General features: G+C 32.6%; 1 protein-coding gene across 1 annotated transcript; it reads right to left on the reverse strand.

The window, feature by feature from the left end:
• Positions 1-10,829: 10,829 nt before the first annotated feature.
• Positions 10,830-12,643, reverse strand: LOC101497862 (protein GRAVITROPIC IN THE LIGHT 1-like). Its single transcript, XM_004499441.4, has one exon. The coding sequence runs from the start codon at positions 12,337-12,339 to the stop codon at positions 11,080-11,082; it is 1,260 nt and encodes a 419-aa protein (XP_004499498.1). The 5' UTR covers positions 12,340-12,643; the 3' UTR covers positions 10,830-11,079.
• Positions 12,644-14,065: the final 1,422 nt, after the last annotated feature.

Genomic DNA, 14,065 nt, shown 5'->3' on the forward strand with positions numbered 1-14,065 from the left:
AAGAAAAAGGAAGATGATGAAGAAGATAAAAATGGATGATGATGAACAAGTGGTCGATTTTTGATTTTAGGGTTCACATGCCTTGCTGATTTTTGCGTTGATTTGGGGCTGATTTTTTATTTTAATTTTAGCTTTTCTTTTAAAATTTGGAACAATATAATAATAGATTTTCTAAACATAAATTGTATTTTTTTTAATTTAGAAAAATATAATAATGACTTTTAATTCACATAGACGTCTGCCATGTTACCATTTTTTTTGACACGTCATTAAAAAAATGACAACTCATCATGATTTGGACTCAAATTCTGTTTGAGGGACCAAAACTAGAGAGAAACAAAATGGAGGGATTACTTTCGCGATTCACCTAAAATAGGAGGACCAAAAGTGCAATTAAGCTAATATTGTTTTATGTGAAAATCTTACATTGCATTTTTTTATCATTCTAAATCCTAAATAGTTTTTTTTACTATATATACCAACAAAAATGTGACTAATGTTAATCAACCCATATTATTTTGCATCCCTTTCAAATTCTAGCTAACTATTTACATTTTTTCAATGGCTGCCAAACAGGATGCAGTTATTGATATCAGGGCATTCAAGGAAACTTTCAATAGGCTAACAACTTTTCATACATATTAGTAAAATTGACAGATATGCTGGACAAATCATTTATTTCATTATTTCACCTAGTATCATATGCTCATAGATTGTTGACAAGGAATACAAAGTGAAACAACTCACTCTTGCTAAAAGCATCTCTAACCGGTGTTAAATACGTTTGTTAGTATGTGGAGTTACGTAAAATTGAGTTTTTTTGGAAGTTTACAGTTGGAGTTGTGTCAAGTTATCTGTACTTTTATAATTTAATAATAATAAATTTATAATTGTTACCTTTTTTATTAATTTATCAATAATAATAAATGTATGACCGTGAGTAGATGTTATTTAATGAATCAATGTTAAGTTCACCGGAGTAAAAAATGAATGAATTACTTCAAGATAAGATAATGTGGCACAATGCCCCTATTTATTGATGAATTTATTGAAAATGTTATCATATAAAGTTTTTCAAATTTGATTACGAATTTAAATTATTTTTATCAAATATATATACATGAAATTGAACAAATTTTTGTAAGTCAGAAATAGATTTTTTTTTTAGTATATTTGTTTTTACCACCAAATGTACACTTCCAAAAAATAATACAACTCTACTTTTTAGGCGATTCAGTTGTTGATCGCAATCTCGGGATGCGACGACTGAAGCAAAATTATTTCATCCTTAATAGAAGATCACATCCTGGGGATGCGCCCATCTACTAGTATATTTTTTTTCATTTTATTAAATCTGTTAATTATTATTTAATAAATTATTAATAATTAAAATATTTAAAATACTATTAATAAAATAAAATACGTTAATAAATAATAATAATAATAATAATAAAATTATATTAATAAAATAAAATAAAAATATATTAAATTGAAATAAAAAAATACATTAAATTTAAGAAAAAAAATAGCACAAATAAAAAAAAAACTACATCAAATTTAAATAAATTATTTTCATCTAAATGTCCTCCTGTTTCACATCTACGCGATCGTCGAACTCGTCTAGCCCTTTGTACGACTTGAGGTTGTTGTGGTTAATCCTCAATTTGATAATTATCCTCGTTATAAGATGTATGTAGATTAGAACCACTATCATCTGCTTCCGTATAATTTTGAATTTTGACGTTATACATGGAATCAAAAACAGCATAAGCCGTCTAAGGAGTTGTGCAATGAGTACCAAACAAATAATAGAAAATTATGCTCCCTGTCGGATGAACGAGAGTTGGTATTGTTGGCACACACACACACACACACACAGACACACACACATACACACACACACACACACAAATAAATTATTAATAATTAAAATATTTAAAATACTATTAATAAAATAAAATACGTTAATAAATAATAATAATAATAATAATAAAATTATATTAATAAAATAAAATAAAAATATATTAAATTGAAATAAAAAAATACATTAAATTTAAGAAAAAAAATAGCACAAATAAAAAAAAAACTACCTCAAATTTAAATAAATTATTTTCATCTAAATGTCCTCCTGTTTCACATCTACGCGATCGTCGAACTCGTCTAGCCCTTTGTACGACTTGAGGTTGTTGTGGTTAATCCTCAATTTGATAATTATCCTCGTTATAAGATGTATGTAGATTAGAACCACTATCATCTGCTTCCGTATAATTTTGAATTTTGACGTTATACATGGAATCAAAAACAGCATAAGCCGTCTAAGGAGTTGTGCAATGAGTACCAAACAAATAATAGAAAATTATGCTCCCTGTCGGATGAACGAGAGTTGGTATTGTTGGCACACACACACACACACACACACACACACACAAACACACACACACACACACACACACACACACACACACACACACACACACACACACACACACACACACACACACACACACACACACACACACACACACACACACACACACACACACACACACACACACACACACACACACACACACACACACACACACACACACATATATATATATAATTTGGTGTGATGTCTGAACCAATTCATATATTCGCTACTGTGGCGTAAAACACCTTCTACGAATTGACCTTGCAATACGTGATTCTGACATTCATCTAATGTTGAATCTCATCTTTCCAAACCACACTCCAATTATCATCAATGTCATGCCTCATGTCGATCTCATGGTAGATTGTCATATCCTCAAGTGGTTACGAAATTTGTTGATAGAAGCCAAACTGAAGTGCGACTTTATCTATATGATGTTTTTCGACAATATGATAACAGTGCAGATAAGTACATGCAATCCAAGTGTTCATCTCTTGTTCGGGTACCTCGTGTTGGAACCCGAGATAAGGTCTCCAACAAGACTGATATGTTAAAAATAGGCTAAAGTAAATATTAAGAGGTATAAAAAAGTACAATTAAAAAGTGCAACTAAATGTGAATTAATATATTACTTCCTGAACCATCATATGATCGATTGTATTTTAGTATCCTTATATGTCGTTGTGAGGAACTCTACTGAAATTTAGACCACCGGAATTAAATCTGTTGAATATATAAAAAATAATAAAATTAGTAATATGGTAAGTAATAAGTTTAAAAAAAATAAAAATATATAAAATTATTTGCAATAGTTACCTTTTATGCAAGTGGAAATATCCATGCACTGGGTGCATCTGGAGCGACACAAGTCAAACGATACCATGCCCAATTTTGCAACAACAATGCACATCCTCCCATCGATATTACATCGAGTTTCATAGCAAGGCATAATTCTCAATAGAGCGTTGCTAAAAATGCCAACCTCAACTATATTGGGATGCTTTATTTAAATCGCCTAAGAGTGAAAGATATTTTAAACGTATACGATTGTTGGATTTGTCCGACATCAACATCATCAAAAGTATCTTTAAGCCATTTTAATGTAATAAAATTACCCCTCGTTGATCCCTCAGGTGGGATAACTCCTAAGTATTCTTGACCAACATCTTTAACATTCACAAAATTCTAACGCTAACAGCAAAATCAGAAACATTTAATCCTAAAATGTAGTATACATTTTCTAAAGTTATTGTGCACTCATCTATTGGAAGATGAAAAGTATGAGTTTCTGGTCTCCATCTTTCAACCATAGCAGTAATCAGACCAAAATCTATTTTGTAGTTTCCAAGTTTGATCACTTCACCAAATCTGGCCTATTGCAAATACAACAATATGACTTCATTCGGTTTCTTGTTGACATGACCATGACATTTTAGTTTGTCCTTCGAGGGTATATGAAATTAATAATATATAAAATACTACGCTAATATATTTGAAAATAATATATATGACATTAATATAAAATACTCAATATATATGACACTAATATAAAATACTTAAAAATGCATTAATGCATCGAATTTCAGCTCTGTGATTCGTAGATAATTCCATTAGTAAAACATAAATTTTGACTTTAAACATTGAAGAAATTTTCAGCTATGTGATTTAAGAAATTTAGATTAACAATGTTGGAGGAAGTGTGTTTGAAAACGTTGGTTTAGAGTTCTTATATAGGAAGTCGCATCCCCAAGTAGCGATCCATTTGGAATGTCGCATCCCCATGTAGCGATTCCTTTGAGACGTCGTATCCCCGAGTTGCGATCCCTTAGGGATGAATCTGAGCTACTCATTTCATTTAATCGATGGTTGTGGATCCTTGTTACAATCATAAGTGTGGATCCTTATTACAATCAAAAGTGTGGATCCTTGTTCATTTCATTTAATCTGGACCATCGAAATAAATTTAACAACGATCGTGGATGGTGCAGTAGAAAAGTATGAATCCTTGTTATTTTAGTTGGACCAATCAAATTGATCTATTAAATCTTTAATCTTGACCATCCAAATTAATTTATCAATGGATGTGGATGGTGCATAGAAAAATATAAATCCTTGTTATTTTAGTTGGACCAATCAAATTGATATATTAAATCTTTAATCTTGACCATCCAAATTAATTTATCAATGGTTGTGGATGGTGCAGTAGAAAAATATAAATCCTTGTTATATTATTTGGACCAATGAAATTGATTCTATTAAATATAAAATTTTGACCTTCTACACTTTACTAATTTGTATAAATAGAAAACTATATCACACTATATCATCACACCAACATTTCATACTTAATCAATTACTTAATCATGGCTGCTCAACAAGTCATTTGTATTGTTTATTACAATAGTTCAATAGTTGACAGAGTTGAAGGTAAAACATTTGTAAGAGATTAAAAAAAGGCGTTCAAAGTACATTCTAGTAGCAACCTTGCTCGTCTAAAGAATGTCATTAAGAAAAAGTTACAGCTCGATGACAAAGTCACGATAACTGATATAGTTTACCGACACCTTGTCTTCTTTGGTGAAAATACAACCAGGTTTGAATTGATGAAGGTTTGCGATGACAAAGATATTCAACTGATGTTTGATATTTATACAAAGTTGTCACAACTCGACACCATCGAGTTATATGTTATATTTGAAAGTGGTCCTACTTCAACAAACATTGATCAACCACCAACCTCAAATATGCCTAATCCCAATTACATCCCATCGCTCGATCATTATCAACCCGACTACATTCCATCTTTCGATCAAAGCACCCCTTATCAACTCGACTTATATTCTCCATCACAACACTATGAATCATTCTCTAGCCAAAATGAACAAACTCAACAAGTCCACAATGTCTTCCAACAACTCTGTCATGAATCTCTCCCAACAAGTCCCTAATGTGATCTTCCACTTACTGTCTTGTATAATATCTAAAGTAGCAATGTAAATTTACAAGGAAATGGGGTTTGAATTGTAAATGCATCCTTTTAAACTTCCTGTTAAAAATTGAAGAAAATAACTCAAGATTGATCATGGTTGTGAAAACAAAAAATGGAGAACGTTCTTGGTTTTATACAGAAAATAGAGAACGTTTTTGGTTAGTTAAAATTAACAATTTAATTTATCTATTTAACTAGATAATCAAACAGACTGAAAGTAAATAGATAAGGGAAGAGATACCACACAAGGATATATCCTTGTTCACCCAACTCGGGCTACATCCAGTCCTCACAATTGTGGGATTTTCACTAAGTGCTATAATGGAGAACAATCTTGGTTTTACACACCCTGTTTCAGATCAACCTTGATCTGTTACAAAAAAAAAAATCATTTCCATCCATAAAGGAGTTCAATCAAATCACCTATCAATCTTTACATAGGATTTTACAATTCACATTTTAATCATAAAAGGATTTCCTACAAGCTTACTCAAAACTATATGTAAACTACATGTTTTTGATGACGACAAGACCACCAACTATGGACAATGCAGCAAGATCAAAAAGAAGATCAAACCATCTTGAATGAGCTTCCAAATCCAAATAATAAATGAGTAAATATAAAGGTATATGATACAAATCAATAGTTCAAATACTTGAGAACAATTCATATTTACATATGCATTTAACATGTTTTCAAAAATCAAAAACAACATTAACAAATCATTTAAAATCATATTTTTGACAATTTGCATAAGTGTATTCGAATACACCATGTTGTATTCGAATACAACTAAAGTCAGAAGCAAAACTTTAAAAGGTGTATTCGACTACACGCATCTGTAGTCGACTACAAGCTAAGTCAGTGGCCAAGTGTATTCGACTACACCCATCTGTAGTCGACTACATGCTAAGTCAGTAGTCAAATGTATTCGACTACACTCATATGTAGTCGAATACAAGTTAAGTCAGAGGCTAAAATACATTGATCTGTATTCGACTACACTGATGTGTATTCGAATACAAGATGTAAAATTTGAATTTTTTGAACGTTACAAAGACGTGTATTCGAATACACATATACTGTATTCGAATACACCTGGAAACATTACAATTTTTCAGATCTGGAATGCCTCTAGAACATTGTAATTTTTCATCAAACCTCTTGGATCAATGGCTACCAATCTGAAAGGATGTTTTATGGAGTATAAATACCCCATAACTTCAGATCAAAAATTAACCATCCTTGAATTAATTCATTTGAACAACTTTGAACAAAATTCTGATTTTTCTAAGTACTTGCATTAGATTTTCATATCATTCTAAAAAGTTCTCAAGTACTTGAATTACTATTGAGTTGTTTATCAATATACCACATCTTAGATTTATTCAAACCTTATTGTATCATTTGTACAAGTAAGATAGTGGTGTGCTATCTTAGAAAGAATTGTTAGAAGTTTTGTAGCAAGAATCCCAGGGTGGGAATTGTACATTTTCTGACAAGTAGTTGATTAATCTCTTGTGGTGTGCAAGAGGACTGGACGTACCCTTGGTTATAAGGGGAACCAGGATAAATCTTATCGTGTTCATTTACTTACTGCACTTGTTATTAAGCCTTGTTCTTAAACTCAGAAAATCCAATTACCATATCACTAAAAACAAGAAAATTTACTAACACCTAATTCACCCCCCCCCCTCTTAGGCGTACTTCTATACTTACAGATTCAACTCTTCTTGCATAGTTAGTATCCATCCATCATCCGATAAGGCTTCGTCTATAGTTGTAGGTTCAATATCATATAATAGTTCAAACATATACTCTTCTTTAAGAGCAGATCTGCTTTTCACAAGATCATTTTCATTTCCTATTATTAGAGAGTCTAAATGAGAGGATTTTTAATTCCATCGTGGTTTGGATTCCTTATGCTTTTGATTTGAGTTGTCAGGCATATCTTCTAATTCATTGTAGACTAACTTTGTTGATTCCTCAGATATATCAAGTTCTTCTTATATATATGGTTCCCCTAATGTGCCATACCAAGTGATTTTACCCTTCTGATCACCTCCAAAACCTATGAATCCTCCGTTCTTGAGGGTCAGTTCTTGGAACATAGACTTTTGTCTTGTCATGTGTCTTGGATACCTGCAAGATAGATTATTTTATTCTTAGGTACCTAAATTTGGTTGGGTCCTAGTTTGTTAGTTATGAAAGGTTTCTTGTCTTTTCATGTTTTTTGCATGGGACAAGTTCTTTTATTGTGACATTTCTTTGGGCAATATATGCAAGCAATATCAGATAGGTTAAACATAGGATTTTCCTTTGGTTCTTCAAAAACAATGCCACATTTATTGTTTCTGTTAACACCATAGATCATAGAAACTTGTTTGCTTTCGTTTATGTCATTTACAAGAAATTCTTGAAAAACTATTTAGTACTAAACATAATTGCAAACTATATTCTCTTAAGTTGTTGAAACATTTTCTTTCAGAGTTAGATTTTTCCTTTTTAGATTTTCAAACTTCTTTTTAACGGAAATGCATTTATTTGTTAAGATACCATGAGCTTTTCTAAGAGGCTTAAGTTTTGAAGAAACCTTATGATTTTTGTTGAGAAACTCATTTAAGAAATCTATAAGTTCATTACGAGATAGGTCAGATAATACCACAATTTCTTCATCAATATATCCATCTTCAGAGTTAGAGTCAGAGTGAGTATCATCCGTCAAAGTCATGTTTGCTTGCTCTTCGTTAGATGATTCATCAAAGTCATCCTAGGTAGCGATAAGACCTTTTTTCCTTGTCTTGAAGTCTTTCCTCTAGGATTTTCTTTTCTCAAGTTTTGGACATTCTGATTTGATATGACCTAATTTTTTGCACTTATAACAAATTAGTTTTTTCTTTTCTAATTTTTCACTTCTTTCTCTGCTATTTTGGGACCATCTAAAATCTCTTTCGTGAAAAGCTTTTTTTTTCTATTGTTCCACATGCGTTGGATTTGTCTTGAGATAAATAAAATTTCTTCATCATTTGAGTCTTCACTCTGATTTTCCAATTCGCTTTCTTCTGAGTCTCCAGTATCTTGTAGAGCCTTTGAGATCGTTTTCTTTCCTTGGGACTTGAGGGCCAAGGACTTTGACTTCTTTTGGGGCTCATCTTCAACCAATTCAATCTCATAGGATCTAAGTGAACTCATTAGCTCTTCTAGAGGCAGTTTGTTTAGATCCTTAGCCTCTTGAATAGATGTTACCTTCGGTCTCCAATTTCTATGAAGAATTATGAGAATTTTCTTTACATGGTTAGAGGTAGTGTAACTCTTTTCGAGAACCTTCAATCTAGAAACTAGAGTTTGGAACCTATAAAACATAGTCTCAATGTCTTCATCTTCTTCCATCTAGAAGAGTTCATACTTCTTGACAAGTAGATTTGATTTGGCTTCGTGTACCTTTTTATTTCCATCTTAGTTGAGAACTAGAGCATCAAAGATACTTTTTGTTGTTTCTTTGTTGTTGCATTTTTCAAACTCTTTGAAGTGATAGCATTCATCATGAAGGTTCTGGTTTTATGATGCATTTTGTATTGATTCTTTTGTTTAGGGTTGAGATCCTTCTCTAGATATTTTAACACCAACATCATCTTTTGGGGTCTCATAGCCATCTTTGACTATGTACAACAGTTCAGGATCGTGAGAGATATAGAAGCTTTTGAGTTTGTCTTTCCAGTACTTGAATATCTCCCCATCAAACAGGGGAGACATGATAACGTTTTCACCTATAACTTTGTCACCACAGTTAGTGATAATAACATATCTTTACTCAAATACAGTTAAGTGATCACAAGTCCATCAAATAGTTTTAGATTTTATGAGAAAGATCTCACAAGAAAGTGTTTACAAAGTTGTACTCTTAGAAACTTTTCTCAACACTTAAGTAATATGAATGATTAAGAGCAAGAGTGCATATGCGACTGTATATGCTTATAACAGTGTGGTTCTTATTGTATGTTTCAAGTGAGGAATGCACATCCTTTTATAGAGATTGTTTAGGGTTTCTGGTCATTGTCCTAATTGGAAAAATTCAGAATATATCATGAAGTTTCGTATCAAATATTTTGAGAATGATTTTCCAGAGAAAACTTTCCAAAATGAATCTTTGTAACCGATTTAGCATATCTTGGTATGGAGATAGAGGAAGCAAAGGACACGATGATCAGAGCATGTCTCATAGACCTTTCAAACAAGTAACAGATTCAGGATGTTCTTTAGAGGATGTGCAAAAGTTATGTTCTTTAGAGCATTGACTTTCATCATAATGTTAACTTTCATCAGAGCATACATTTTAAATCAGAGTCAGAGGATCAAATACTTGATGCGATTATCAGAGGTAAACAATCACTTTCTTGTCAGTATTATTAGAGGCAAACAATCGAATACTTCTTGTATTCATCAGAGACAGACGAATAGGTGTTTGTTGTAGTCATCAGAGGCAGACGAAATATATCATTGATTGTATTACCGGAGTCATCATATATGCATTTTAGAGCGCGATTACCAGACTTAAAATACTAAATCAAAAGAGGAGTATTGGTGTTCTTTTATCTTACACCAATCATCAGAAGATACAACATAAGATTATACAAAATTCACTTTATTTGAAAACTGCACACTTAATCAGAATGTTAGTGCTTTAAATTATTCTCACAAATTCATTTTGTTATCATCAAAATAAATAAGGTTCATAGTTCTTCAAACGAACTAGGTACTAAAAGTATTTTTGACAAAGTAGTGACTATACACAAGATAACATTTGTTACTATCAATTTGGTAAAGTTTTTTTTTTTTTCGAAGCACAATTTGTGAAAAATTAATCATTCACAAGTCAATTATACCATTCAAACTACTAACATCGAAAGAATGTAATCATTCTCTTTCTTTTTTTCTTTGACTCATTAAATTTGCTTAACAAATTCTCACTAAGTCTAGTTTCTAAAACACTTTTTTACAAATCATAATTATATAGCTCACAATTCCCCATCTCCTCAGATAAACCTAGATCATTGGCACAAGTATTGTGTAATGAACCAACAAACTTTAAATGAATGCATAAACTTGTAGGATTTTGATTGTCTGCAGTCAACAATCCACATATTCATAGCACATCAATGATCATTAGATCAAGACCAAACAATTTAAAATTTAAATTTCTAGTCCAACATTTTAGTTTAAAAAAAAAACCAAAATCAGCTGATCTCATTTCAAATTTCCCACTGCCACCAATGTCCGAAGTGTGAGAAAATGCTGACTATAAGCAATCTAAATCTGCGCAGAAATTTTTTTCATTTTGAAGTGGTAATGTACTGCTCTTTGATTGGTATAGTGCACTCTGCTGTAACAATGTACCCAGGAATCTTTTTTTCCCTAAAGCAATGAAATTCATGAGTAAAGGGAAAACTTTTATATACCTTCAAATCTCCCTCCCACAAATACTAGAATTAGAGTTACAACAAGAGACTTGGACTTGAACTTACAAACAGATAAAGGGACCATGTAATCTTACAAGCACTAAAAGGGATCTTAAAATTACAAACACAACATTATCTTACACGATAAGAAAATGATAGCTGAAACAAACACATACAACCGAACAGGCATTTTGCCAAAAAGCTTGTTCGTTTACAGCAATCATTCAGCTACCTTCACACCAGAGAGGTAAACTTTACTCTGAATCACACTTCCCCCAATAGAAAATCCAGGCATAACCATCAATCCAACTTTTGGCTTTTCATCACTGTCATCCATTATCAGATTCTTGACCACGCTTTCCATGTAAACATCGGAGAATTCACTCCCTCCTTTAACCTGAAATACCTTGACATTTGGCTCAAAAGAATAAGCTAATTTGTGTAGAAGCCAAATCGACTTGGCCAGTTTCAGAAAAGCCTGGTAAAACGGAGTCCTTGGATGCCCTCCACCCATCACGTAATTTCTCTGATCTAAATTTCCGAAGAATGATGCTTCCATTTTTGGATGAACTACGACTACATATTTGCTCCTGCAAAATTTTCCAAAAATTGAATCTGGATTTTGCCCTAGCATGTCCAAAGGATCCATCTCCCTTAAAGCAAGAAATTGGTGGAAGAAGCTCTCTTTGTCAACTATAATATTGTCTGATTTGACAGAGAAGCTTTCGTTCTCGAAGCAACCAAACATTCTTTGGCATATGTAAGACTCGAATGCATATTTCTTATGAGCTCTCTTCGCATAAACAACATTGGGTTCAATTGAGTTAGCAGCAGCATCAAGGTCCCACCCAGCCGCTTTCATCATGTTGATCAAAGGTTTTGAAAAATCATGAATTGCTTTCGCAGCTGCTTCCACAGAAGTGGTAAAGAGATCTGGAGTTAGATCAACAGGGAAAAATCCATTTCCATCTTCGGATTCTTTGCTTGACAAACCTCTAAGCTTCAGATTTTTTTCTAGTTTTGCTCGCTTCTGACTAGCCTCCTCAATCTGCTGTTGCAGTTGATGGATCTCTGAATCTTTATTCTGAATTTCAGACTGAAATTTCTTAACCATGACCTCGTAGGTTTTCAGGAGGCTCTGTTGTTCTTGAATTTCTGCAGCTAAACGCGAGTCTTGGGGAGAAACGCAAACGGGCTTTGGGTTGTTTTCCCTGTAGAAATGCTTGAGTTCAGATAGATTTTTCAGCTCACTAATAACAAGTTTATCAGCAGTGTGGATTTTATCAGGATCATAGGGAGTATGAGCAGCTTGCAATTGGATATAAGCAGACTTCAGAGAAGAGATATTTGTGAAAATTTTAGAAACTAGGGTTTCCACAGCTTCTGGATTCTGGTTCATGGCTTCTTCCATTGGTTGGGGGTGGACCTTCTGGCTGTTGCTCTCACGTAATTGGGTCTCTTTTGCTCCAGTGGGTAGCATAGCTAACGCCAATTGCGGGGTAGATGAACAAGCTTTCCGTCAACAGAATCAAAATTAACACAGAACCTGAAAGATTTCAAAAAAGTTCAATCAAGGTGTTAATTGCAAGAGAAATAATTGAGAATGTGTGTGTAAAAGCATGCAGGGAGTGGATGCATGAGTGAAACACATTCAACCTATTAAAAACGTCACCTGCTAAAAGCAATGTGCCATTACATACTTTTATCTCTAGCAATAAATACTTGTATCATTTCACATGATATTTCATGCTTGGTGGAGTTTAAGTATTGTTTTTTGGACTTTCTCAGGAAAAAAACTCATTCAAACATGATCCACGACCTCAAATATATAAATTTATAATACAAGGAAAATAGGGGTGCTCTAATTCGGAGGAGAAAATATGATATAAATGTACAACACAAAAATAGAGATAATCACTTAATTTATGAACTCCTTTGTCGTTTTAATTCTGGTGTGTTTTGTATTACTCGTTTCAGGACTTATTATGTATTCACTTTTATAATCTTCTAACTTAATTTCCATTACTGCTATTCTTGTTCCCTTATATGCCTTTTGTGTATGATTTTACTCGCACCGTGTATGTCTCTTTGTTTTCTTCTTCTTTTTGATCATGTCAAAAGGGGGAGAAAATTTGGTGTTGTTGTTGCATTTCAAACCTTGTAGGCACTCAAAAACAATTTTCAAATCATCACATACAACGGGGGAGTATGCACCTATTACGGGGGAGCAAAGATTTCAACATCACACTCTCTTCACAACAACATTTTGTCATAATCAAAAAGGGGGAGAATGTAAACTACATGTTTTTGATGACGACAAGACCACCAACTATGGACAATGCAGCAAGATCAAAAAGAAGATCAAACCATCTTGAATGAGCTTCCAAATCCAAATAATAAATGAGTAAATATAAAGGTATATGATACAAATCAATAGTTCAAATACTTGAGAACAATTCATATTTACATATGCATTTAACATGTTTTCAAAAATCAAAAACAACATTAACAAATCATTTAAAATCATATTTTTGACAATTTGCATAAGTGTATTCGAATACACCATGTTGTATTCGAATACAACTTAAGTCAGAAGCAAAACTTTAAAAGGTGTATTCGACTACACGCATCTGTAGTCGACTACAAGCTAAGTCAGTGGCCAAGTGTATTCGACTACACCCATCTGTAGTCGACTACATGCTAAGTCAGTAGCCAAATGTATTCGACTACACTCATATGTAGTCGAATACAAGTTAAGTCAGAGGCTAAAATACATTGATCTGTATTCGACTACACTGATGTGTATTCGAATACAAGATGTAAAATTTGAATTTTTTGAACGTTACAAAGACGTGTATTCGAATACACATATACTGTATTCGAATACACCTGGAAACATTACAATTTTTCAGATCTGGAATGCCTCTAGAACATTGTAATTTTTCATCAAACCTCTTGGATCAATGGCCACGAATCTGAAAGGATGTTTTATGGAGTATAAATACCCCATAACTTCAGATAAAAAAAAAAACCATCCTTGAATTAATTCATTTGAACAACTTTGAACAAAATTCTGATTTTTCTAAGTACTTGCATTAGATTTTCATATCATTCTAAAAAGTTCTCAAGTACTTGAATTACTATTGAGTTGTTTATCAATATACCACATCTTAAATTTATTCAAACCTTATTGTATCATTTGTACA

Source organism: Cicer arietinum, chromosome 3, assembly GCF_000331145.2.
Source record: "Cicer arietinum cultivar CDC Frontier isolate Library 1 chromosome 3, Cicar.CDCFrontier_v2.0, whole genome shotgun sequence".
Classification (NCBI taxonomy): Eukaryota; Viridiplantae; Streptophyta; class Magnoliopsida; order Fabales; family Fabaceae; genus Cicer; species Cicer arietinum.